Source organism: Hemicordylus capensis, chromosome 10 (genome assembly GCF_027244095.1).
Source record: "Hemicordylus capensis ecotype Gifberg chromosome 10, rHemCap1.1.pri, whole genome shotgun sequence".
Classification (NCBI taxonomy): domain Eukaryota; kingdom Metazoa; phylum Chordata; class Lepidosauria; order Squamata; family Cordylidae; genus Hemicordylus; species Hemicordylus capensis.
Window position 1 is genome coordinate 10801670 of NC_069666.1, and position 27180 is coordinate 10828849.

The following is a 27180-nucleotide window of genomic DNA, read 5'->3' on the forward strand; positions in this document are numbered from 1 at the left end:
GTCCATAATGCTGGGAAAAGGAAAGAGAAGAAGTGGACGACCAGCATCATGGTGGATGGACTTGATTATGACAGTAATGAATGCACCACTGAGAGACCTCAAAGGCCAAGTTGAAGACAGATCATCCTGGAGAGAATCTATCTATGTGGTCGCTAAGAGTCGACACTGACTTGATGGCACTTCATCATTCAAAAGTGTTGTGAAGTGTAACGGTATGAGGCAGCAGTTTGAAACTGCAAGTGCAGTGGTTCTCGGGCACTTTTCTATGCAACGTGACATAGTTTTGCCCGTCCGTATTGCCCATTACTGTAGCTGATTTTCCAGGCAGGTGGTGTCCATATTGTCCCTGGGATCGCATTCACTGCTCCTCGTCCTCCTCCTCCATTTCCAGCCAATAGGGTCGTGGAGGAGGTAGGTAACCGCTGAAACGATGACAAACAAAATTCTTTGTGCAAAGGTGCAACAATTAACTTTCTCCTTTGCGCAAGCAGAAGCACCAACATGAAATGGAGCAGGGATATATATATATATACTAGTGTTCTGAAGCCCGTTATAATAACGGGCGCTAGCCTTTTCCTCTCCCCTTTACTGTTTGTTTGTTTTTTAAATGCAGCCTCCGCCGCTGCCTCCGAAGTCCCACCCTCCCTCCCTCCCAGCTTCCGAAACCACCTTACCCTGTCCCGTTACAGTTGAGCAAAGAAAGTCCTAAATTGAGGAGGGAGAGAGGAGCTCTCAAGCAGTGCTCCTCCCTCTGCAAAGGCTCTGCCCGAACTGGCGCTTGGGACTGAAAGGACGCCTCTTGCGTCCTTTCGGCCCCAAGCGCCAGTTCGGGCAGAGCCTTTGAAGAGGGAGGAGCACTGCTTGAGAGCTCCTCTCTCCCTCCTCAATTTAGGACTTTTTTTGTTCAACTGTAATGGGACAGGGTAAGGTGGTTTCGGAAGCTGGGAGGGAGGGAGGGTGGGACTTCGGAGGCAGCGGCAGAGGCTGTATTTTTGCTTTCTGTTTTCTTCGGCCTTCGCTCGGCCCCCGGTCCCAGCCTCCATCTCCCTGCGGCGGTCTGGGCCTCCGCCGCCATTCCCCCTCCCGCCACCCACCGCGGCCCGTGTCTCCGGCCGGGGCGGCCACCCAGGAGACCCCTTAAGACCTACCTGTTTGGCCTGGCTTTCCAGGGTTTTTAACTGTTTAAATGTTTTAACTGTTAATTGGTTTTATGCTGTTTTTATAGTTTTGATTTTAATTGCTTTGTTGTTGTTTTTTATGTAAATCGCCCTTAGCCATTTTTGGAAGGGCAGTATATGAATCGAATGAATGTATGAATGAATGATTTTGGTGGCTGCTCCAGCTAGCAACCTCCCAGGTCTTGCAGCCCCTTGGGCACAAATTAATAGGAAATTAAAAGGGGACACCACACGAACCACAGAGTTAAAGGCCAGCAGAGCCCCTTCCGGCGGGCGGTGCACTTTTGGCGGGGAAAGGGGGGGGATGGAGCCTCTTGACACCACCACCCCCGGAAGTCAACAAAAATTATTATGAAAATAACTGTCCACGCTGCAACACATAATCAAAGGGGCAAGCCTCCCTACAATGGAAAAATTCAACTACTTTCCTGCAACACTATTGCCACGTTATAGGGCCATAACGCATCAATAAAAGCTGAAACAAGGCATCAGAAATATGGATGACACCCTGGTGACAACGCAACGACCATGATGTCTGAACATGGGCAATACGGAGGGGCACTTAACGGAAATGTTGTGAACCCTTTGTAGCATGTAATCTGGAAAATGCCCAGGTACGGCTGGGAAAGACTCCTGCCTGGATCCTTGGAGAGCCGCAGCCAATCAGTGTGGAAAATACTGAGCTAGATGGACTAAAGGTCTGACTCTATACAAGGCAGCTTCCTATGTATGTTCCTATAACCCTCCCAGGGTGGGAGGCTGGGCTGACATAGGAATGCATATTCGTGCACTCTTTTAAAAATGAAAAGAAACAAGAATTGCAGGCAGCCTTGCTCGTCCATTAGAGAAATCCAAAAGCAGAAGAAGCATAATTCTTGTAGTCGGACCAACTAAAACATTACAAAGTAGTGAGCTTTTAAGCACCCAGAATTCTTCTTCAGGTTAGATGTTAAGCAAAAGTGTTTCAAAGGGGGAGGGAGAGAAGCAGATGTTGGTGAGTGTGAGGGAAAAGTCCCAGTCTGCAGCTGTAAGAGAAAGGTAGAAGAGATGAGCCTGGTGCAAAGAACACGCAGCTTACCATGAGGCATGCTGGGACCAAGAAGCAATTGCTGTGCTCCCTTTGATAATTTAAATGCCAGCAGTGATTCGAATCTGTCTTTTTGCTGAACAGTCAGCCTAAAGAAGAGTTCTGGTGAACTCAAAGAGGCTATTCTCACGAACAGCCTGACCCAGGCTAGGACAGTGCAGCCTGAGTTAGGCTGCTTGTATGGAATGCCAGGATTGCTCCTGGTCCCGGTGCTTCTGCCCTGCCAAACGCAACTTTTTACCCTGGTCTTTAGCCAGGTTTAAGGGCATGGGTGTGACCTGCCAGGCTAGGGGCAGATTAAGCCTCAGCCAGCAGCCAAGGGGTCAGGGGAGCTGAGGGCAGCCCCTTCAACGGGGAGAGGGCTGGAGCCTTTTGAAAATTTGCTGCCCCTCAAAATTTGTCACCGTAGGCAACTGCCTACTTTGCCTATGCATTAATCCACCCTTGAGCCTGGTGCCTGGGTTGTGTGTATGCTCAGTCTGCACAGAGTCAGGTGCTTAGAGCACCTGCCTCATGGGGGGATCCCTAAAAGCACCAAGCTACTCATGCAGTGCATGTAGGGATTCCTGGAGGCTGGGACTCGTTTTCCCGGCCTCCAGAGATTCATGTACCACACTCACACACAAGAAGACTGATCTTCTGAGGGGAAGGTAAGCTTGGTCTTGCCCTCCTTGCCCACCGTGTGAATGGCCATGTGCACTGCCTTAAAATACTGCTTGCGACATTTTAGACTGTCACAACCGGAGGTAGTAGAACACAAGAAAAGCCCTGCTGGATCAGGCCGTCTAGCCTGATCTGGGAAGCCTGCAAGCTGCTCCAAGCCAGTCTGGCAATTCAGCTACAAACAATCCTGTTCCTTCTTTTAAGCTGCCCTTGTCTGCCTGACCCTGCCACTTCATGTGTTCAACCGTGAGGTCATTCACACAATCAAAAACTGTGTTTTACCCAGGTTTGGGAGTGGTGTGTGCTCCCAAATTTTGGTTGCATGGAAGCAAGGTAGGGGGGAAAGCTACCCAGGTTTTCCTCCTACCTTGCTCCCACACAATCACTTCTACCCAGGTTTCCCTCTTACCTTGCTTCCACACACAAGTTTTTGATTGGGCTCTATCTCATAATCTTCCCTGGACATAGGAAGCTGCCTTGCATTGAGTCAAGGCTTTGGTCCACCTAGCAGAAGTACTGTCTACCCTCACTGGCAGCAGCTCTCGAAGCTCTTCCCCAGCTCTGCTACCTTGGAACCTTGCAGCTAGAAATTGAACCTAGGATCTTCTGAATGCAAAGAATATGCTCTGCACACTGAAATCCTTAGATTAATGATACACAGTGTGAAGAAGTCCTCCCTTTTCTCCATCCCAGATCTCCTGCCAATCATTGGATGACCCCTGCAATGAAAATGAGGCAAATAAAAATGAGGAAAGGAGACGTTGCTTGGAGGCTGTTCTTAGTTCTCTTTCTTTTGTTTTCGATGGTTGCCAATTTAGCTGAGGCAGAGGAGCAGCTGAGGGATCAAGGTGCCAACAACCTCCCCACACTTTAGCCCAAAGGAAATTAGCTGTACAGTGGGGGCCCCAAAACCTAACTTTGCAGTAGGCCTCACAAATTTCTACCACCACGCCCTACCACCTGTCCAGAAATTTTAACTTCTAGATCCCCAAGGATGGACCTGAATTGTGAAGGATGACAGTGCTAGCAACTCACACTACCAGCAGTTAGGCATTCTTTGTTTCACATGTGCATTTCTGGACTCAAGTCAAGGTGCTGGTTGTTACCTTAAAGCCCTACATGGTCTTGGACTGTGTTACCTTACAGACCACTTTTGCTCATCTGTACTTGCCCAGACCTTAAAATGTTCTACATTCTGGTCTATAGCAGATGCAGATATTATTTGCAGGGACCAACCTTTTCAGTGGTGGCCCCACATTTGTGGAACTCTGTACCTTAGGAGATCAGTCAGGCCCCCACAATTTATAAGCAGGCCCTTAAGACTTTTTAAAGCTGGCTTTCAACTGATACCAGAATTTTTTATGCCAGTTGTTTTATATTGTTTTGTCCCACTGCTTTTGTTTTTGTTGGTTTACTTTTTTCTTTCTCTTAGCTTCCTTGTTATATCTTCAGTTTTAATGTTAATCGCATTGGGTAAGTGCATTTTAAGAAAAGTGAAGTAGAAATATTGTAATTAAATACATGGGTGGATAAATCCCCCCCCCCAAGGCAAAAATAAAAGTAGTGATTTAACAGGGACTGGCATCAGAAAACAGGGACTGCCACCTGTAAATGGGGATAGTTGCAACATATGTGTGTGTGTTGTTGTTCATGATGATGTGAAGAAAGAATGCCAAAATAACATCCGAGACCTAACTCAACGTGTGGTGAGAGTACTGTGCTTGGAACTCCAGATGTCTTTTCCACTTTCAAAAAGCAGACACAGGAAGATTGTTTGGATCAAGGCCATAGGATGAGGGGAGCAAAAGTAAACCATTGCCCTGTGCCAGTTCCCCAGCTCAAATTACGCCCCCACCCCCTGCAAGCTGTGGAAAGGAAAACCTCCGTGGCTAATAGCAGTTTCAGAAGGTGGTTTAGATCAGGGCAGTGGTATGGGGCAGGTGGGTGGGTTGTTAGATCTCCCTGCCCCCATGCTGCAGCCCTGATCAAAATGGATGATGCTAACACCCCCTAGAGATTTCTGTATTAGGCAGCATAGAAATAGATAGATAGATTAAATAATGCTGGCAACCCACATTAAACCTAGATTCAAATTACTGTGCGAACAGGCCGTAGGATTCAGTCCTGGTTATCTGTCTTGGTTAAATGCTGGTTAACTGGAGCAGTTTGAACAGCATTGCCCTGAAATTATGGGTTCTCAGAATCAGCTCCATAGGACTCATTACTCCTGATTAACTTTTTAACCAGGATCCTTGCAGTGATCTCTCTAATTTTTCTCATCTCTGTGTGGAATGTTTTTTGTTCTGGGTGGCAGTGTGTGCAAACATGCATTCAGAGTGGGGCCTTCCTGATTCATCCTGAGCGGGATCTAAAATTAACTGAGCAGACATCCAAAAACTTGTGAGTGGGCGCACGTGCACTTTTCTTAGAGAGAACAGTCGATCCTTGTGATTGCCTGAACCCAGCCCATGTTGGGATTTTGTACTGCAAGAACTCCCATGGCACAACTAATTTGGCCCTGAGAATCAAATTGTGTGCAGTTGTACTCGTTGATCAGACATCATATCAAAAGAAAGACAGGCAGTAATTGATGGAGCTTAATCAATGGGGAAATAAAATTAAAACGCATGAAATAAATGCAGGTTATTTATCTTAATGTGAGAGTGTGTCTTAATGTATCTATTTTTACATTCCCTCCTTGTAGTTGTAGCTGGGACTGTTCAAGGGCCCCTTTATAGAGTTTCTTATTTTTGGAATTCTGACCCAGCTCTGATCTTGTGGGCCCGGACATGATTCCGCCCATGGAAACAACCGTATCTTAAGATGTGGTGAGGTAATATAATTGAACTCCAGATATATCTTTTGACATCTCGTGAAGTCAACGAACCTTGGCTCATTGCAACGTGCTTCCCCCACCCCCACTTAAATGAACCTTATAAAGGAAATTTATGGCTTTCTATTGCTCTATTAATGGATGCCAACTGCTAAGCTAACCTGTGATGTACATTAAAGCAAAGTGCCTGATTCGCAGTATGTGCTGATGTGTATTTTGTAGCTTCAAAAGGAGTGTTCCTCAGGAACATCACTTTTACTTTCACATCAGGTTCTTAGATCCAGAGTCGTCAACCCTTTCAGATCCACTTTTTAATTTTAGCATGAAATATGGGTTCCAGTTTTCAATTTTGGGTATCTGTGCCCATCTCTCCCTGGATTGACCAACTGCAAAATAAAAGTCAGGGCTATTTGTTATTTATTTTATTTATTTAGAAACATAGAAAGCTGCCTTGTACTGACTCATAAGTCTATCTAACTCAGAATTTTCTACCCAGACTAGCAGCAGCTTCTCCAAGGTGATGGGAAGGAGTCTCTCTCAGCCCTATCTGGAGATGACAGGGAGGGAACTTGGAACCTTCTGCATGCAAGCAAGCAGGTGCTCTATCACTTAGCTATGGCCTCATCCTATCAGGGAAATATCTTACAGAGCTCACACGTAAGTCTCCCATCCAAATGCAAACCAGGGTAGACTCTGCTTAGCAAGGGGACAATTCATGCTTGCTACTACAAGACCGGCTTTCCTTATTGACTGACATCCAGACTAAAACTGTGCTGGTGCCACAAACAAAGATGCACCCATGCAAGAAGATCCCATAGCTGAGTGGATGCTTAAAAGTTGCTCAGTCTTTTGCATTCTTGGTCCACTTGTGCAAGCACTATGCTTTTGCAATAAGAATAGCAGATAGCTTTGCATCGTTACCTGCATGTATGGAATGAGAAAGAGATTTCACAGCAAGGGGGTATGCCTTAGGTTCAAGAAGTGCACCAGTGCAGTGCCAGATGAACAGGGTTAGGATGTTGGACTTGAAGTGAGAAGGCCCAGGTTCAAATCTCCACCCACTATGCTGCTCACTGGGTGACATGGACCAGCCATGAAGAGGAGAGCTGGTCTTGTAGCAAGTATGGATTGTCTCTTTTGCTAAGCAGGGTCCACCCTGGTTTGTATTTGAATCGGAGATTACATTTGAGCACTGTAAAATATTCCCCTGGATGAGGCTGCTCTGGGAAGAGCACCTGTATGCAGAAGGGGTTCCAAGCTCCCTCTCTGGCATCTCCAGATAGGGCTGAGAGATTCCTGGCTGCAACTTTGGAGAAGCCGCTGCCAGTCTGTGTAGACAATACTGAGTTAGGTGGACCAATGTACATCAATTGCTTTGTATAAATCATGACCAAAGTGCCTTGTAATCCTTACAACAGCTCTGTAAGGTAGGTCCATAAACCCATATTAGAGACGGGGGGCTAAAAAATATGTGGTTCGTGGCTGGAGGAAAAAGAGGGGGGAGAACCCAGCTTGGGACAGTTTTGCCACAGAAAAATCATAGTGAATGGTTTTCAGAGGACATAAGAACTGTTTGTGAGGTACTGGAATCATTGTATCAGCTATCAGTTTCTCTTCTGATTGTTTCTTTTTTATTCTGTGATGCAAGTTCTTTGTTCTGTTAATCTTAATTGTGATTATGTGCCACATGTACCTGCCTGAGCACTGAGTGCATCATCAGGGGGCCTTCTTTGGGTGCCCCACTCTGAGAAGATAGGCGGCGGACAACTCAGGAGAGAGGCACAATTTTAATAGAATGGCCTCCCAAGGATACACTGAACATGGAGATGGGTATTACCCTAAAGGAGGGGGCCTGCTATCCTTTGTATCTGGTCATCCTCCGCACCACCACACACTATTTTTCTCTCTATTACTGTGAAAGAGCATCGGCCCAACTCAGACAGTCATAGGCTGACATCCAGACTAATGCTATAATAGTGCAACAAAGGTGCGCTCCAACAAAATGGTTGCATAGCTGTGCAGATGCTCAGAGTTGCTCAGTCTCTTGTGCCCTCATACTTGTGCAAATGTTGCATTTGCACAAGGATCGTGGAACAGAGGCTGATGTCCAGACTAGAGTTGCACTAGCATCCTGGGAGAAGTGCACACTTATGACGCTTGAGAAGCTGTGCAGAATTGTGGTGCTCTGCAGTGTTGCACAACCGCTAGTGGAAAACCTTCTCTGGGATATATACAAGGTTGTGCACCCTGTTGCACAATGCATTGCACAAAACACATTGTGCAACCTATTGTGAAATGTGTGCAACTTCTAACATCTACTACTACTATTTATTATTACTAGTAGTATATTAGTAGTAGTAGCAATGATAGTACTACTATTTCTACTAATACTATTATAATATATAAATATTATTATATAATAAATGAATAGTAGTAGTTACACCTTCTGATTGTATCTGGTTGGTTTTTTAGTTTTTAGCTTTTAGATTTTAACTTTAAATCCTTAATTGGAAACTTTTAAAATTTGTAACTTTTAAATGTGGTTTTAGCTTAGTCTTTTAACTTGTTTAATTTTATTAATTTTTTAATTGTTTTATATTGTATCTTTTTTATTAATGTTGTGAGCCGTCCCAAGCAGGAGTGTACTGGAAGGGGGGGCATAAATATAATAAATAAATAAATAAATTCTGCTAGTGCGGGACTGCACAACTTTGGCCCTTCAGCTGTTTTGGGACTACAACTCCCATAATCCACAGCCACAGTAGCCAGTAGTCAGAGATCATGGGAGTTGCAGTCCAACATCTGCAGGAAAGCCAAAGTTGTACAGCCCTGTGCTAGTGTAAGGACTGGGAGACCGCCTGGAAGAAGCATTCCTTCCTTGGCGTTACGCTTTTGCACTAGTGAAACAGAACTAGTCTGGAAAGGAAGCTCATGCTTTAGCAGAACTAGCTAGCCCAACATGCTTGCACTAGCATACTGTTGTTGGGCAAGTGCAACATTAGTCTAGACGTTAATCATTGAAACCAAGGCTAGGTCACAAAGCATGTGGTAAGTTCAAAAATGGAAGCTTTCGGTCTCCTCCTCTGGGCACAGCCATTGTGTGTGGTTTGTGTTCATGATCATTCTTCTTGTGTGTGATGTGCAACTCCCTTAATGCTTTACTATGTTGCTTGATCTTTCAGGCTATCCGGTGCACTCTGGTAAACTGTAGCTGTCAGCGTTTTAAACCTGGGAAAATAAATCAGCGGCAATGTGACCAGTGTCGGCATGGATGGGTAGCACACGGTAAGAAACCACAAAGCAAAAAATCCCACACCACAGGCTAGTGCTGAAAAGGGCATGATCTGAAGGCATCTAATGCAGGATCCTGGCTGAAACTATGCCGGCCGAGATGGGACACTGACTCCTTCATGTATTCCACCTTCAGTTCCATAGGAAGCTGCCTTTTACAGAGTCATACCATTGGTCCATCTAGCTCAGTATTGTCTAGAGCATGGGTTCTCAGCCTTGGGTCCCCATATGTTGTTGGACTTCAACTCCCATCATTCCCAACCAAATGCCAGTGGGACAGGGGATTATGGGAGCTGAAGTCTAATAACATCTGGAGACCCAATGTTGAGAATCCCTGGCCTAGAGCAGGGATTCTCAACGTTGGGCCCCCAGATGTCATTGGACTTCAACTCCCATAATCCAGAGCCCCAGTGGCCTTTGGCTGGGGATTATGGGAGTTGAAGTCCAATAACATCTGGGGGCCCAACATTGAGAATCTCTGGCCTAGAGCACCAAAAACTCTAGGGCTGACACTGAATGCTGCTACTAGTTAAGCACCCCATTGGTCTGTGATGTGACTGACATTCTCTAATACTGCAGTTGTTTACCCTCCCCACCCCGCTAATTGTATCATAACTAGATGTGTCTAATTTGCTGCCCTTCACATTCTAACAGTTTGTTTTCATTCTGTTTTCAGCTTTAAGTAAGCTAAGGCTCCCAACTTTGTACCCAACAAGTCAAGTAGAAATTGTCCAATCCAATGTGGTCTTTGATATAAGCAGCCTCATGTTATTTGGAACCCAAGCTGTTCCCGTCCGTCTCAAAATTCTCTTGGACCGGCTTTTCAGTGTACTGAAGCAAGAAGAAGTCATTCACATTCTCCACGCTCTGGACTGGACACTCCAGGACTACATACGTGGATACGTGTTACAGGTAACTTTTATTTTATCTTTAGTTATATTTAATTATACCTCACTTTCCCCCTCGAATGCAGCTAACAAACTCAAAGGAGGTAAAAATAAAAATAGTTAAAATGCAGTACAGTTAAAATGCAGTACATTCAAAACAATAAGAATTGTTTCCCCTCAGCAAAAATAATGGCAGCAAAAAGCCTTACAACAAAACCCAGAAAGCGACTGGGGTAGCATAGCAAATTAAAATACTAGTCTAAAGAGAAAAGGAGCTGATTGAACCTCTTGTGGCAGGGAGTTCCACATGTGTGGGAACTGCCACAGAACAGGGCCTTTCACACATCACCATTGACTATTCCTCTGGCTGTGGAATGCACAAGGGGGGCTTGCTTGATGATCTTGGGGTACAGGATGTCTCATATGAGGAGAGACGGTCCTTTTTTAATCCTCACAACAACTGTGAGGTTGTTTAGCCTGAGTGAGAGTTACACAGTCTATGACATCATGGCAGCTGAGCCAATTGGTGTGAGAGGCTTCACTGCCATAAGCACAACATGAAATAGATGTCCTTCACAGTGTTTGGGTAATGTCATTTTGAACTTTGCTTTTACTGCTACACCAGAGCAGAAATGCTCTATAGGTTTACTCAGATGTCCCTCCCCACTCTTTGATGTAATGTAAAGTAACATTATGATTTACATGTTGAGGCCAATAAATATTTAATGCTCTTGATAATCTTGCTTTTTAGTGTTTAGGATTAAAAAAATATGGGCTCAATTACCTTGAATCTCTTTTGCATGAAAAATTGATGATGATGCGCTCTTCATCATCTCAGAAAACCCTTGCATGTGCAGTGAAAACTCTCAGTAGGCCATCAAATACATGTTCTGTGATAAAATATTTATCGGTGTTATTGGGAAAAGTTAGGTATGGCTGGAGTTTGAAAGAACTCCAACACTCTAGTGTAATTACAGCTGTGCTCTGTGCACACTGGCAAAGGATCGATACAGGTTCATTTGTTCTCTGATCTAAGTTGCTTGGAAGATGATTAAACTTGCAGTGAAAGAGTACTTGACTTAAATGTGGAGCTAAATCTCCTCCTGATTGCTCCATCTCTTTGCCTCATACTTGCATGTTGTTTGACTGGTGGCATGTCTTAATTTTTTGTGGAGCAATTGCAAAACACTTTCTAATAATCCATTAGGGCTGTGTGAGAAAGACCTAATATTAGGGCGATGGGTAAACCAAGAACAATATGTCATAATGTTTCCAATAAGCTGCCCCCAACTATAGCCAGTGTGTGACTTTGGCTAAACAAAAGGCTGGGTTCTGGTGACCGGCAGCTGGGTAGGAAGAGTGTCCAGCCAGGCTCCCAGACCCATGTGCACTCCCGAGAAATGGTTGGGGGAAATCGAGGTAGGAGGAGGGGGAAGTGATTGTGGGGTAGCCGTAATCTGGGTAGGATGGCAGCGACCAACCCATCTAATTGATGTATGGAAGGGAGAAGGAAAGCCGTGTCATCCTAACCAGATCGCGGTTACCACATGATTACATCCCCCTCCTCCCCCCTCGATATTTGCCGTTTCTCAGGAGCGTGAAGGGGACTTGGAGCCTGACTTGATGTTCCTCCTATCTGGCTGCCGGTTGTGAGAACAAGCCCAAAGATTCCCAGTCTCTCAGGCTTGATCCACCTATGAAGCAGGATGAGGCGGCAGAATACGGAGGTCAAAGAAGTGCCATTTTTAATTTGTGCAGGAAGGTTTATCTGGTTACCATCTTGCAACCCAGACACCAGATATAGACCTTAAACTTATGTCGTCTTGACTCCGTCCACTGCTGTCATCTACTCCTTCACCAACTGTGCCAAGCAGAACTCTTAAGGTGTTGCACAGCAGGTGAGGGAAGGGAACAAATGACAGAACTGCAACTGGAAAGGAGAGCTGGTCTTGCGGTAGGAAAGGAAAGGTTGTGCCATCAAATCGGCGTCAACTCCTGGCAACCACAGAGCCATGTGGTTTTCGTGGTAGAATACAGGAGTGGTTCACCATTGCCATCTCCCACACAGTATGAGATGATGACTTTGCTGTTGTCATTGAAGTGAGCATCCACCTCCCACACCTTCCTATATCACTGCTGCCCTATATAGGTGACTACAAATATATATTTACTAGGCACAGTCTGGGAAGCACACTGGTGGGGATTCGAACTAACAGCCTCTTGCTCCCTAGTCAAGCTGCTTCCCCGCTGCACCACTACAGCTGATGGTCTTGCAGTAGTGAGCATGAATTGTCCCCCTTGCTAAGCAGGGTCCACCCTGGTTTGCATTTGGATGGGGGACTATATGTGAACTCTGTAAAATATTCCTCTTGGGGGTGGCACCTTAACTCAATAGTAGAGCATCTGCTTTGCATGCAGAAGGTCCCAGGTTCACTCCCTCACATCCTTTTAGGTAGGGCTGGGAAATACTCCTGCCTAAAAGCTTGGTTGGATTGTAGAGTAGATAATACTAAGTTAGATGGACCAATGGTCTGACTTGATATAAGGCAGCTTCCTGTGTTCCTACCTGAAATGGGTGAGGTGCAGGGATGCACAGAAACCCCTGAGAAATTTCATTTGTCTTCTAGAAACCCGTTTGGCTTCCCTTGAAAATTCCAAGATGTTTCACTTTGAAAGGAACCCTGACATTCACTTCAAATGTTATTTGTTTGAAATTTTGTCATCATCCCCAGTGTGAGGAGCTGTACCTGTCTTCTCTTCTATTTTAACAGGAGATTTAGAACTATATCTGGTATCTGCAATGTAGGGCCTACTAAAGTGGGCCGTATGAATTGGACTTCAGTGTGTCATGCTCTTTAATATGCTTGGGTATTTTTGTCTCTTTCAGGATGCCTCAGGAAAGGTGTTGGATCATTGGAGTATCATGACCAGTGAGGAAGAGCTGGCTACTTTGCAACAATTCCTTCGCTTTGGTGAAACCAAGTCCATTGTGGAACTAATGGCAATTCAAGAGAAAGAAGGGCAATCCATCGTAATACCCACAACTGCAGCCAATATGGATATTAGGGCATTCATTGAAAGCTGCAATCAGAAGAGTCCAAGTGTTCCTCCTTCCTTGGACAAAATGAACTCTGTGAACATTCATCACTTCGAGAACATTGTAAATAACATGGCTTTCATGCTGCCTTTCCAGTTTTTCAGTCCTGTGCCTCCACCTCTCATAGGTTCGCCACCAGAAAGGCTTTTGATCGAGCAAGCTCAGGACCACAGCAATGAACTTAAGCAAGATGTTGAAGTGACATTTTCTGAAAACAGCTTCTTAACTTCCATTTCTTCATTTCAAACTGAAAAGAAGAAGACCACAACCAGCCCAGATATCACTTTGAAACCAGAGGAAGGTGTCTCACTGGGTGATTCAGATTCCCAAAACACAGTTGCAAAGCTTGAAATTGGCCAGGTATCCCCTGAAAGTAAGATTAAAGCTGCTGACAAAAATGGCACTGGGATGCGGAAAGGGCGTGTCTTTTGTACAGCGTGCGAAAAGACATTTTATGACAAAGGGACTCTGAAGATCCACTACAATGCTGTCCATCTGAAAATCAAACATAAATGCACCATTGAAGGCTGTAATATGGTGTTCAGCTCCTTGCGGAGCCGAAACCGTCACAGCGCAAATCCCAACCCAAGACTTCACATGCCAATGAACAGAAATAACCGAGACAAAGATCTGAGAAATGGGTTGAACATTGCCGGACTGGAAGAGAACAAAAGGTCAGACTTTGCTATTTTACCTCCTGACAGCAGATCTGTTTCCAGCTACGGGAGCTCTTGTACTGATCCAAAGATACAGTCAAGTTTTCACAGTGCAGGACAAAATGGGATTCTCTTCCCAAACTTGAAGACTGTCCAACCAGTTCTTCCATTCTACCGCAGTCCAGTGACACCAGCTGAACTGGCAAACACACCAGGTACGCTTCCTTCTCTGCCTCTGGTTTCCTCGTCAATACCTGAACCGCTGGTTTTTAATGAGTCACCCTTTGATGCGCTGCCCAAGAAAAAATCCCGCAAATCTAGCATGCCCATCAAGATAGAGAAAGGAGCGGCTGAAACAATGAGCACAACCAATGAGGTTGCTAGCTCAGAAGATGACATGCCCCCTCAGGTGGTAAGTGACGAGCATGTGGAGATATGCGAGTCTGAGATAGAAACAAGTACAAGCCACTCAGTGGAAAAGCTGCCCCAGTTAGGTTCATCATGGAAATCCATGTCTGAGATCCAAGGGCCAAAATACGTTGAAGCTATCAAACCAAATAGCACATACCCCAAAGCGGATGGATTGCATCACCCCGAAAAAGAGGATAAGCCAGAACAAAGCAACTTGTTAAAAATAGGTTCTCATGAAAACGCGTATGAAGATCCAAACCAACACAGTGATGTGGTCAAAGCAGTGCCACAGCCCCATGACTATATTAAAGGGCTGTTGAGTTACAGGATTCCTATGAACGACTGCACTGAATTGCAACACCACTTGCTAAGTGGGAGTGGTTTCAGCACATTGAACCACCAGGGTGTTGCCATTCCTGGTTTTGAAGGCTTTAGAGAGATGGATCATGTCAGACAACATGCTGTAGGGATTCAGAAGGAAGACAGCCGCTTCCATTGTGACATCTGTAAGAAGACCTTTAAAAACCCGTACAGTGTCAAAATGCATTTTAAAAATGTACACCTGAAAGAAATGCATATTTGCACGGTGGAGGGTTGTAATGCTGCTTTTCCTTCTCGTAGAAGTCGAGACAGGTAAGAAAATGAAGAATAAAATTGTTACTTAAAAAAAAAACTCTATACAATGGGGACTAATTTGAAATCGAAATAGTACGTTTTGAAGAGGTCCGCTGTGGATTTTTCTGTGTATCCTTCTCTGGCATGCTTCATGCCTTATCAGAACACTGCTATAATGAAAACCTATTGAACAAAACCTTGCTTTGCTTTACTCTATGCAACAAGGCTTCATTAAATAAAGCCCTGGAAAATCTCATTGCTTGTAGATGATAGTGGCTAAAAAGGAGCTTTATAAAAAAATTAAAAAAAACAACAAAATTATCCACACATGGTAGACATGGTCTTTTATATGTATGTTTCCATCTTTCTCATATTTTTAATGCAAAACCTGCAGGACAATTATTTTTTCTGATTGTTGAGAAGATATTTTATTCATCTTAAAAGGCAAGGTATGTTAATCAAGGATATTGGCAACCAGATCCAGGGGTCTTCCACCACACCACCCTCATGGCTTGTTAGTAGCTTGACTGACATGCTGTGGTTATCCACCACCAATGCAGCTAGCCGGCGGGGTGTGTGGGTGGGTGTGTGTGCTGCAGCTGCTTGTTCAGTAGTTGTCAGGTGACACAAGGGGACCAATAAAGTTCCATCTGGCGCTATAAAGGCTCAGACTCCAGCTGGCTCTTCAGTCTGAGCAAGTCCCTTCCTGCCTTCCAATCCGGCTTGGCTTTGCCTCCAGATCACCCCCCACCCAGTGGCGCTCTCACCCCTGGACTTCGGAGCTGAGGTCCAGGGCCTCCACACCCCTTGGGGGGCCCCAAATCCTCTTTAGTCTGTCCTGGGAGCTGTGGTAGCCACTGGCCCACACCACGCTGGGCAGCCAAGTGTGATTGTGACCTGTGCCAGGTGCTTTAGAGACGGAGTGGGGAGTGGGGAAAGAAATATGTGGGAGGGGAATATGTTAAGTTGTATGCTGAAATGTTTCTGCGGATGCATATTTGCATAAATATCCTTGTTTTATATTCTTACATTCTTGTGAGTTTAGTTGCTGTTTGTGCCCTCAAGAACCCATGTGTTAAAAACACTGCATTTGTGTGTGTGTGTGTGTGCGCGCGTGTGTGCATACGTGTGTGCGTGTGTGTAGGGGGATGATGCTTAACATGTGGGGAGGCCCTCTAGCAGTGGGGGCCTCCAAAGGCCTTTAGGTCCAGGCTCCAAAATTACCTAAGTGCTGCATACCTAAGCTGCATACCTGCTCCTTCTGGGGGAGTGTAACCCCATCCAGCACAGGGTGATCTAACTCATCCCTCAGATTCTGAGCCCCTGCAATGAGCACCTCCGTCTTGCTTGGATTCAGCATCAATTTGTTATCCCCCATCCAGCCCATTACTGCTTGTAGGCAGGCATTTAGAGAATGAACACCATTTCCTGATGATGCAGATGAAAAAGAGAAGTAGATTTGGGTGTCATCAGCATACTGATAACACCCAGCACCAAATCTCTTGATGACCTCACCAGGCGGTTTCATGTAGATGTTAAAAAGCATTGGTGACAGAATGGAGCCCTGGGGGACTCCATATAACAGCTCCTGTTTTGAGGAGCAACTGTCACCAACCTCCACCATCTGGAATCTACCCAAGAGATAGGAGCAGAACCACTGCAAAGCAGTGCCTCCTATCCCTAACTCCCCCACGCGACCCAGAAGGATACCATGGTCAAAGGTATCAAACACCGCCAAGAGAACCAACAGAGTCACACTCCTTCTGTCGATTCCCTGGTAAAGGTCATCCATCAGGCCAACCAAGGCTCTCTCATATAGCTCTCCCATAGCTCGTTCTAAAGCCAGTTTGAAATGGGTCTAGATAATCAGTTTCCTCCAAAACCACCTGGAGCTGGTCAGCCACCACCCTCTCTATCACCTTGCCCAACCAAGGGAGATTGGAGATTGGCCTATAACTATCCATTGCTGAGGGATCCAGGGAAGGCTTCTTAAGAAGAGGTCTAACTATTGCCTCCTTCAAATATGGAGGCACCCTACCCTCCCTCAGTGATGCAGGTATGATATTAACTAGGCCACCTCCAGCAGTCTCCCTGCTAGATAGAAGCAGCCAAGTCAGGCAAGGGTCCAGAGAGCAAGTGGTAGGCCGCACCGCCCCAAGCAGCTTGTCCACATCCTAAGGAGTCACAGATTGAAACTGATCCAACGTAACACTGCAAGAGGGATCGCTGGACACCTCCTCCATAGACCCTGCAGAAATAGTGAAGTCCAAGTTGGCCTGAATACAGGAGATTTTGTCTGCAAAGAACCCTCTAAAAGCGTCACAGCAGAGCGCCTCCGGGAACTGGTTTGAAGCAGAAGGAGCAGAAATTATACTCCTCACGACTCAGGATAGCTCTGCCAAATGTGAACCCATGGACACCATGCGTGCTGACCAAAATCCCCTTTTTGCCACACGCACCGCTACCGCGTAAACCTTCAAATGGGTCCTATGCTGCATCCTGTCAGATTCAAGCCAAATTCTCCTCCACTTGCATTCCAGTCACCTACCCAGCCGCTTCAGCCCTCGCAACTCCTTGGTATACCAAGGGGCCATTTTTGAAGCAGGTCTGGAGGGAAGCTTAGGAGCAATCATGTCTACTGCCCTGGTAAGTTCCTTATTCCAGGCTCCCACCAGGGCATCAACAGAATCACTGGCCACACCAACTTCAAAACCCTCCAAGGCCTTTTGGAAACCTACTGGGTCCAGCAGCCTTTTTGGGCGGACCATCCTGATAGGTCCATCACCCTGCAGGGGTGGGTTGTGGCCGTGATACCAACCTTAACCAGGGAATGGTCTGTCCATGTTAGAGGGAACACTGGCCAGGGGGTGAGGTTGTGTGTTCCCCTCCTCTTACTATTTCATCCCCCACTGCCAATCACAAACTGGAAATTAAATAAGGCTGCAAACCTCTCATTCTGATTACTTGAAAGTTGATGCCATTAAAATTAATGTTTGTATGTATGTATGGTGCTGGTGAGCATCATGATGAGAGTCTTATATATGTGAAATATACTGGCTGTCATGCTGGGTGAGTCATTTCTGACCTGCGAGGGTTGCTGTGCATGTGAAAGCCATCCCTGGTGGTGGTGTGCAGGAGCACATTTGCACAGCTAATTAAAAGTGTACAGGCACTTGCGCTGCACCGCTTCCATGGTTTCTGAACTATATCAAGTGGTTACACAAGTTTGCCATGTTTGGAGTTCTCACAGCTGCCAATCAGGGGTGTGCCTGGCTCTTCTACCCTGGCCAGTCATTCCTCCCACCCTAATGGTGGTCCTGTAGGCTAGCCTACTGACAATTCAGCTATTGCCCAGTGAACATTAATCACTAATTTTAAGCAACTTTGCTGATTGTCTGTCTTATTTCTTTAGGCATAGCTCCAACCTAAACCTTCACCATAAGCTTTTGACCAAAGATCCCATGGAAATCAAGAACCACCATTTCAACGCAACATACCTCTTGAACAACATGGCTAAAGAAATGTGCCCAGATGACTCTTTGAAAAGACACCTCGAACAACAGACCTCAGTCATCTTTAAAGGGATGAACAGAACTGGCAGTCTGGTTTTCCCAATGAGTAAGTTTGAAGAGCCCTGTCCCGAGAACTATAGGTACGACCCAGCAAATGATGGGGCTGTTCTGGATTTAAGCACTACATCTAGCATCAAATCGGAGAACAGCGTTCATTCCTCGTGGGATTCTGATGGAGGCAATGAAGAAGGTGCTGAGCCTCTGGAGGACAGTGATGAAAGCTGTGAAAGCACATGTTTGACGCCGAATGAAGAACTCTACCAGAACTGTTCTCTAATGGACAAGCCTAATCAAAGTTTCTCAAACATACCTTCCAGTTTGTCCATCACCTGTCACATATGCCAAAAAAGCTACAGTAATAAAGGGACGTTCAGGGCCCATTACAAAACTGTGCATCTCCGTCAGCTCCACAAATGCAAAATACCAGGCTGCAACACATTGTTTTCTTCTGTTCGCAGCCGAAACCGGCACAGTCAGAATCCCAACTTACACAAGAGCTTGGTCAGGTCGGCAAATAGCTCCCAGTAACACCTCACTCTTCCGTAGCAACTGATGTTCTCTAATAATCATTTCAGCTTTCAAAAAAATGTGTTAGAATGAGCTTTCTCTTATTTGCTTTGCTTCCAATGCTCTTTACATGGAGCCTGCTGCAAACAAAGGACCAGATTCTGCACCCTAGTGTGTTAGTTTTATCCTCCGACACAGATACTTGCTTAGAAAAGAACAAAGTAATATTTTGAGAAGAAGAGAAGATGAACGTGATAAGCTAAAGGTGCTCTTGCTGGTTTGCAATATGAGATGCAGTGAAGACACTATTCGTATATTTTGTTTACATGTAAAATGTGGATGGGGGTTGATCCAGTCAGAGCTATTGGGTGACCTGATGATTGAGTTGGGGAGTTTGGAGCACTGTTCTTTCACTCTTAAAATCATAGTGTAAAGGCGGAACCATGCATTACAAGCAAAATGGAGCTGCTGTCAAAAATGGCACTCCCATGTCAGTTTCCCCCACTCTCCCTCCATAATTTGCAGTGAAACTTACCTTGTGACCGGATGTCACTGTGATGTGCATTTCCCTGCTCTGCCAGTGGCAACCAATGGCATAAAGAGAGAAATGGAAACTTGACATGAGGATGCCATGCAGGATTTTCAGCAGCATCTCCACCTTTCTTGTAACAAGAAAGGTGCAATCCTGCCCTAAAGCTGATTTACAGTATTAAATAAATGTGTTGTTTTCAACTTAATTTATTGTTGAATGTCAGAAACCAAAATATAGATTTAGGAAAATGTAGCATTCCATTCTGGATGGCAGTACAAATTTTACTTGAAGAAATCTTGTAGGGTTTTGTTCCACTTAGTTTGTTTCATTATTTTTTACATTTGAAAAATGTAGGGCACCTCTTCTAAAAAGATACGTAAACATCTAGTCTAAATGAACCACACTGCTGACTCCGAGATGAATCTGTGGACTGCCAGAAGCTACTCAGCAGTGCATAGGTCTATCTTGGAAGCTGCTTCCTTCCAAGCCATCCCATAATCTTTAAAATGTAATGAGAGGAGCAGCCCCAACAGGTACCCTGAAAAGAACAACATTTTTGTTTTAAAATGACCTATTGTTCACTTTGGGAGTCACATCAGTGTGTGTACACAGGCTAATAAATCATAAAACACTTCCAAAGATTTTTTGGCCACGTGTAGGATTTTTTAAAAATGCATATTTTTATTGCACTTTTTGATTGCTACATTTTTAAAAAATGAAATCCTGGGGAAGAAAAAACACGATTCAACATTTTTCAGCATCTTACAGGAAGAAACATTAGAAATCTGGGAGGTATCAATAGATAAGTGTGGTTGTTGATGTCGTGGTTAATCATAGAGGAGAGATACCAGTCTTTGCAAAATAAAGAGGAGACTGTTGGCTTTGTTAACACTCTCTTTCATATTAGAGCATTGCTTGGTATAATTATTATAATACTGTTCAGTATCCTTGTCACTGTACGTACCAGTATTCTACATTATGTTCTATGCACTTAAAGAGATTGGTCTTATGTTGTATTTAAAGAGACACTTTTATCATATTTAATTTGTAGTCACGTCATCACATTGCTATGTTTGTGCATGTGGTGTGCCAGTGTCTTTGATGCAATCATTCTGAAATAGCTGAAACAAAACCACTTTTTTCACTGATGGAAACCTTTAGGGTCTAGATGTTAGACTAGATTTGATGTTAAGCGCATCATTCCTTTTCCATCTCTTTGTGGTTGCAGTTAAATGGCAGCCGCAGGGGGTCCCTGTTCAGAATCACAGTGCTGGGGGCGGGGTGTATGATGTTTTTCTCTCATACCATTTTCCAACAAAAGCATTCCCCAAACCATTTGTGCTATGAGCACAAATCTTCAATCCTGACGCAGATAGCAGGTTCAAGGCAGCAATTTTCACCATTATTGCGGTGTGGGAGGAAAGGATTAAAACCCCTCACCTGCTCGACCACAGCATCTGGATGGACCCCTGCTATTTAAAACAGAAGCAGAAACGGAATGATGCCCCTAATGTCATATAAAGTTTGACCCTTGGATTAATTTTTTTTTAAAATCAAACATGGATCTTTTGTGGTACCCAAGTGTGATGCTGACTGCACATTTTGTACATACGATGCCAAAGTGTTTAGAGTGATTTGTGGTTTTCTAGGACTTTTTTTCCTTTTTGATTTTGCAGTGTCACTGATTTTTTCCCCCTCTTGATACTTTTTGTTTTGTGACCAAAAAACATTCAGTTGGAATGTTGGGCTTGGCATACAAGATGAACATGAAAAGCTATTGTGCATCTCAGTCTTTAATTTATTCCAGAATGCACTACAGCATTTGTAACAAATTTTTTATATAGCAAAGCAGATTGAAATTATTGGCATATGTAAAGCTGTAGTGGGTAGCTGTGGATGGACACAAGCAGTCTGATGTGCCAGAATCTGGGGTGAAATCAACCTGAGTTCATTTTTACACAGCATAAAGTTTCTGATCTACAACCAATTTTCGTTGAGGGATAATTTATAGCAGAGAGGTCTAGAGGGATATATAGAATATATATCAGCCCCAAATTCTGAGCTTTTCACACCATAGCCTGGCTGGTGATCTGGTCGCATATGGAACCACTCAGAGAACTTTGTTTAATATGGATTCTGCCATGCCAGAATGACCTTGTGCATTGACTTTTGAAGGGTGGAGAGAAAGAGAAAGGTCCACCACAAGGCAGTGTGCATCTGACACCTGCCTCACAGATCCACAGATTTCTGTAGGTGTATCTGGTTGGCTGCAGGGCTGGTCTGTCCATTAGGCACACCTAAACAGTCGCCTAGGGCACCAAGCTGAGGAGGGCACCACCATCCCCCCCCCCATGGCTTCCTTACCCTCCAGTGCCACCTTCCACTTGCTCAATTGCTCATTGCTCCTGCCACCACCTCCTGCCTGCCCACTTCCTTGCCTACTCATCATATTGACTTTGTCTGGTGCCACTGGTTTGGGTCTTTGCTAGGCCTCAAAGTGTTGTGGCATTGTGATGTCACTGAGCACCACAGTGCATTATGATGCCACCACAGCGCATCATAATTATAATGCATTGCAACACTTCACGGCCCAGCAAACTCCCAGGCCAGCCTCTCTGGATAAGCTTTTGCGTAGATGTACCCTGAGCCTGAAGGAAGTGTGGTTCCACATTTCTGGTTCCGTTTACCAGTGCTCTGTTGTGCCCCAAGGGCAAATCAGAAAACAAAGCAAGCTCCAATGAATGGCTCAGGATGTCCATAAATGACCATGTGGGCTACCTCACACTGGTGCTTACTGGGGCAATCAGTTTGGGACTGTTCTCCCAGTCCCCAAACTTGGACCACAAGCTGAATAACTGTCTGCTCAACATGCATGACAGACCACCAGGGGCTCAATAGATCTTGGGCTTTTTGCTACTTCCCTGGGAGTCCAAAAACAGTGGCATTCTGCAAGTGGCAGGATTCAATATATAACTGGCAGACGTCATTCAACTGGACGAGTCACAAAGTGTGTGGACAATCATCACTTTAGCAGGAACCCAGCACTCATCACATTTCTGGGAATCCATTCCACAACAGTAGGATCTTGTGAAACGATCCAGAAAAAAAGATAGAAGGAACAGTGGCATTTGACCATTCTGAGAATGCCTGGGGCACTGGAAATGGAATTGACAGTTTCATTGGAATTTAACTGATCTACATTTTCAGCAGATGGGTGTGATATTGAAACAATTGCCCAGAATATATTTGTGTTCGGAGCTAGTTTGCGGGGGTGGAGCGGAGATTGAACAGTTTTGCATTTGACAACCAACTCATGACATTTATTTTCATGTTGGGACTTCTCTGTGCTTAGTTTTGGGGTTCGACCACTGGAGCAGTCTGACTCCAGGTCATTTGGTGGTTAAACCTATGGGCTTGAACCTTCACTCAGTTATATGTGTGTCATCGTATGAAGTCAGCATAACTTCATAGGACTGCAGCCCACAACATCTCTTTCCATTTATTTCAAGCCTTCCCTTTTTCTTTTTGTATAAATGTGCTTGCTTACTCTTTAATGTTTTTTTTAATATATGAAAGAAATTTGTGCCGTAAACTAAAGTTGTAATGATCAGTTCTTTCGTTTTCCACTGTTCCCCCCAAATAATACCATTTTTGTATTTCTTCAGAATTTTCTGTTAATAAAAAAATATACAACCATATATTTGAGTTGCTCTAAGCCAAAATCCAATGAGAAATCTATACAGTTATTAAAGAGTTGGTCTTGCAGTAGTGAGCATGAATTGTCCCCTTTGCTAAGCAGGGTCTGCCCTGGTTTGCATTTGGATGGGTGATTACCAAATGTGAGCACTGTAAGACATTCCCCTTAGGGGATGGGGTCATAGCTCAGTGGAAAAATATCTGTTAATGCAGAAGATCCCAGATTCACTCCGGGAATGGCTGGGAAAGACTCCTACCTAAAACCTTTGAGAGCTGCTGCCAGTCAGTGTAGTCAACTGGAAAGATCAATGGTCTGGTACAGTATGAGGCAGCTTCCTATGCTTCTAACCTTGTGTTCCCAGATATTAAGACTGCAATGCCATAATTCCCGGCCACAATGGTCAAAGGCCACTGTGGCTGCAGATGATGGATATTGCAGTCCAACGTATCGGTGATTCAAGATAATACTATCATTAAAGTGCATTGTTAGTTCAGACTCAAGGTTCATCTTGATACGTCCAGCACACTGTTGCCATTGTCAGCTGTCCAGCTGCATCTGGAAGCTTACAAGGAGGGCATAAACTGTTATTTGCTCCCATGTTTGGTATACTAAAAGGTGCATGGCCTCTGTAAATAGATGTTCCGTGTAGCTATCGCAGCTAATAGCCACCAATATAGTGATCTTCCAGCAAGTTGTCTAATCCTTTAAAAGCCATCTGTATTTAGCCCTATCATTTCATCAGAGGTTGCCTAGAATGTCAATGTACAATAAAATATGTACACTCACAGAAACAATGAAAGCACACTATAAACTTTAAAAAACAGAAACAAGGGGGCAGTCCTATACCCATTACCTCCACTCCTAATGCCCCTAGTGGCCAATAGGAGTTATGGTGTTGAGGGCCGATGCCTATGGAGTCACATCTCTAACAGAAAGTCCTGTCTCTGGTACCCTCCAATCAAATTTGTGTTCTAGGAAGGCCAGAGAGCAGGGCTTGACAAGCTGCTTGGGCTAAGGTGGTTTGTAAGGTAACCCAACTGCAGGGCAGATATGGCTTGAAAGGTTGATGCCAGCATTTGGGCGGCCCAGAAACAAAGTCCAATTGCTTTCAATTATCCAATGCAACTGATACAATATTAGTGTCATACTGCCTAACCCCAGCAAGCATCCACATGGCTGCATTTTGCACCAGCTGATGCTTCTGAACAGTCTTCAAAGGCAGCTCCACATAGAGTGCATTTCAGCTGTCTGACCTGGATGTATTCAGTGCATGAGTTTCTGAAAATATGAGAAACCCACGTTCGGATATCCATTCCATTCATTACCAGTAGTGGCCTGTACAGGCAGAGCAGTAAACCAGCTGAACCTGTGGCTCATTCCCACTTAACTCCCCCCCCCCCCGCCCACCCCCAGTTGCCTCATTCTTCACCTCCCCTACTGCTCTGTTAAGCCCAGACGCGCAGGCTGCTCATTCGCCCGGGTTGGGGAACTGAACAAATGAGCAGCCTGCACACCTGGTACTAGCAGCAGAAGAGGTGAGGAAGAATGAGCAGCTGGGGTGGAGAAAGATGAGTGGGAACAAGCTTAAGTGCTGCTTGTTTACTGCCCTTCTGGGCCACAATTGCTTGTTACTGTTGGTCTTTGGGTGTCACTGGGTATGTTGGTCTTTGGGTATGTTGGTCTTTGGGTATGTTGGTCTTTGGGTATACAAAAGACAGACACACATGGTGCATCAGTTATGAATGGGGCATGTTCAACTAAATGGTCCAGTTTCCCCACATTATAGATGGAAATGAGAGGCCCAGTACTTTTCCTTTTGTCCCTGCTGTGTACAGCACATTTAAATGAAGGTGATTACTAAGCAGTAATCAATTAATAGAGTTAATTTAATAGAAACCTTTTTACTTGACTAAAAAGGCATTGCCAATTAATCAGATAACAATGTTTAAAAAATCAATAGAAGTCCTTGGAAAATACTAGCAGCATGCTTCATTTTAGAAGAGGCATTCTCCCTTCACTCTCACACAGATGGGAATGCCTCTTATAATAACTGCAGGTGACGAGCATCATCTTAAAAGAGGCTTTCTCCCTTCACTCTCACACTGTTGGGAATGCCTCTTCTTTTAATAACTGCAGGTGGCAAGCATAAACTTAGAAAAAGTATGCTACCTTAACTCACACAAGAGGGAATGCCTCTTCAAGTAATAACTGCAGGTTGTAAGCATAATAACTGCAGGTGGCAAGCATAAAGGTATTCTACCTTTACTTTCATGCAGGAGGGAATCCCTATTCTAAAAACAAAGTCCCCCTTTTTCTTCAAAACTATTGTTTTGGTCATATGCAAGTGTATGCACATTAAATTGATTGATTAAAACATTTGATTAATCAACTATGATTTCATTAATTGAGTGACCATCCTTAAACAAGTGTAAGTGTCACCATGTGTACTCCAATATCCATCCCCAATTAATATGCGCATGACAATACATTATTTGAGGAATGTATGACTTGACCCATTGCCAGCATTTAGCTTTGGTGAAGCAAGTTGATTATCCAATACATGTCATTAATAAATGCTTATCTGATAAACCTTTAACTGTAAGATGCAACAAGACTCGCCTGTTTTTCCTCCAACAAACACACGCCCCTTCTGTAATTGAATAGTTTCGGCTCTTTCTCCGCTCCCCGCCACCCCATCTAAGCAGTAATCAAAATTTTTTTTTTACATAACTTATATTTCCCCTAGTAATTAGAATAGCCAACCTACAGGTATTTCTCAAATGGAAGTGAGCAACTTAACTGATTCACAAAGAGAAAGGGCGCCCTGCTTTGTGCCTTCAGATCAAAGGAGAATCCCAAGGCATAGAGATAAAAGGGTTCAGTTCAAGATATAAAAAGTCTCTCTAAGTGAAGCCTTGCCAGAACAAGAGAAACTCCCCCATGTTTTTTGGCCCAGCACTCACTCCAAGGCTGCAACGTGGAGCCCAGAGGGCACACGTTGAATTACTTCTATCATCCAGGCTGTTCTTGTCTAGAATTATGGTATCCGACTGAAAGGAACAATTACTTGGTTATGAAAGATATTATGGATCGTTAATTAAGCTAGTTGATGGATTACGCAATCAACGCTTTTATTGATTAATGAGTGAAGACCAATTATAGAAAGTTATGAGGCTTTGGTGATTGGCCTGTCAATGAGGAAGGACATGTATTTTGTTTTAAGGAGGAGTGTTCATTTCCATGACAATAATAAGGCAGTAAGTAGGTTCTGTAGGGGAGAATTTGAATCAACCTCCTATTTAGCAGAGAAACCCAGTTTGACAAGAACAGAGCTTAGGGAGGAGATCTGGAGACAATTGCTTACGGGCTTAAACAAGTAAAGGTTTATTTCAGAAGTTACACACTTAGATAGAAAAGCCTGCACCCTGTATTAGCTAGCTCATGGTGGAAGGAAGAAGGAAGAAGAGAGCATCCTAAGAGTATCAGCCAATCAGAAGAGACTCAGAGCAGAGATTGATAGAGTGAGGGAGAACAAAGGGGGCAATCTTATACTCTCTAGCTTCACTCCTAATGTCCCTAGTAGTCAATAGGAGTTGCATAGTGTTAAGAGATAATACCTATGGAGTCCCATCTCCAACAAGTTCATCACACAATTATTAGTATGGTAGGACAATATTAGTTCTGTTTTGATGTTTTTATTGAATCATTTCTATTTTATTAACTGTCCTGGTTTCTTAAGATGAAGGGCAGTATATAAATATAAATCCTCCTTTCCCTCCTTTTTCTTTCTGATTCCTCTCTCTCTCTCTCTCTCTCTCTCTCTCTCTCTCTCTCTCCCTCCCCCCGCCCCCCCCCCCCCGGAATCCTCGCTGGGCAAATGTCCACACAAAAGACAAAAGATTACTAGACTGGATACAACAATGTTACACATCTTCCACCAAGCATCCTGTTTGGGGGCCCCCTGGGTTTCCAGGTTAACAACATTATTCTTTTTTGCATGAAATACGTAGCTGCTTTGCAATTTAATATTGAACATATCCAAGCACAGCTCTTTAAACCTTATTATGGATCTCTTCCACCTCTGCGCTCACTCTCGCTCTTGTTCTCTCTTTCTCTTTCACACATACATACACAACTCCCACTTGGATTGTAGC

General features: G+C 44.4%; 2 protein-coding genes across 4 annotated transcripts in view; one reads left to right on the forward strand and one right to left on the reverse strand.

Moving 5' to 3' along the window:
- Window positions 1–23027, forward strand: part of BNC1 (basonuclin 1) — a 107909-nt gene extending 84882 nt beyond the window's left edge. For all 3 annotated transcript variants that reach the window (XM_053271890.1, XM_053271892.1, XM_053271891.1), the window contains exons 2-5: window positions 8944–9046; window positions 9729–9964; window positions 12827–14736; window positions 18131–23027. In XM_053271890.1, the coding sequence (XP_053127865.1) occupies window positions 8944–9046; window positions 9729–9964; window positions 12827–14736; window positions 18131–18818 (2937 nt within the window). In that variant the 3' untranslated portion in view covers window positions 18819–23027. The remainder of the gene's footprint in view (window positions 1–8943; window positions 9047–9728; window positions 9965–12826; window positions 14737–18130) is intronic.
- Window positions 1–27180, reverse strand: part of SH3GL3 (SH3 domain containing GRB2 like 3, endophilin A3) — a 196410-nt gene that overhangs the window by 161141 nt on the left and 8089 nt on the right. The window lies entirely within an intron of this gene.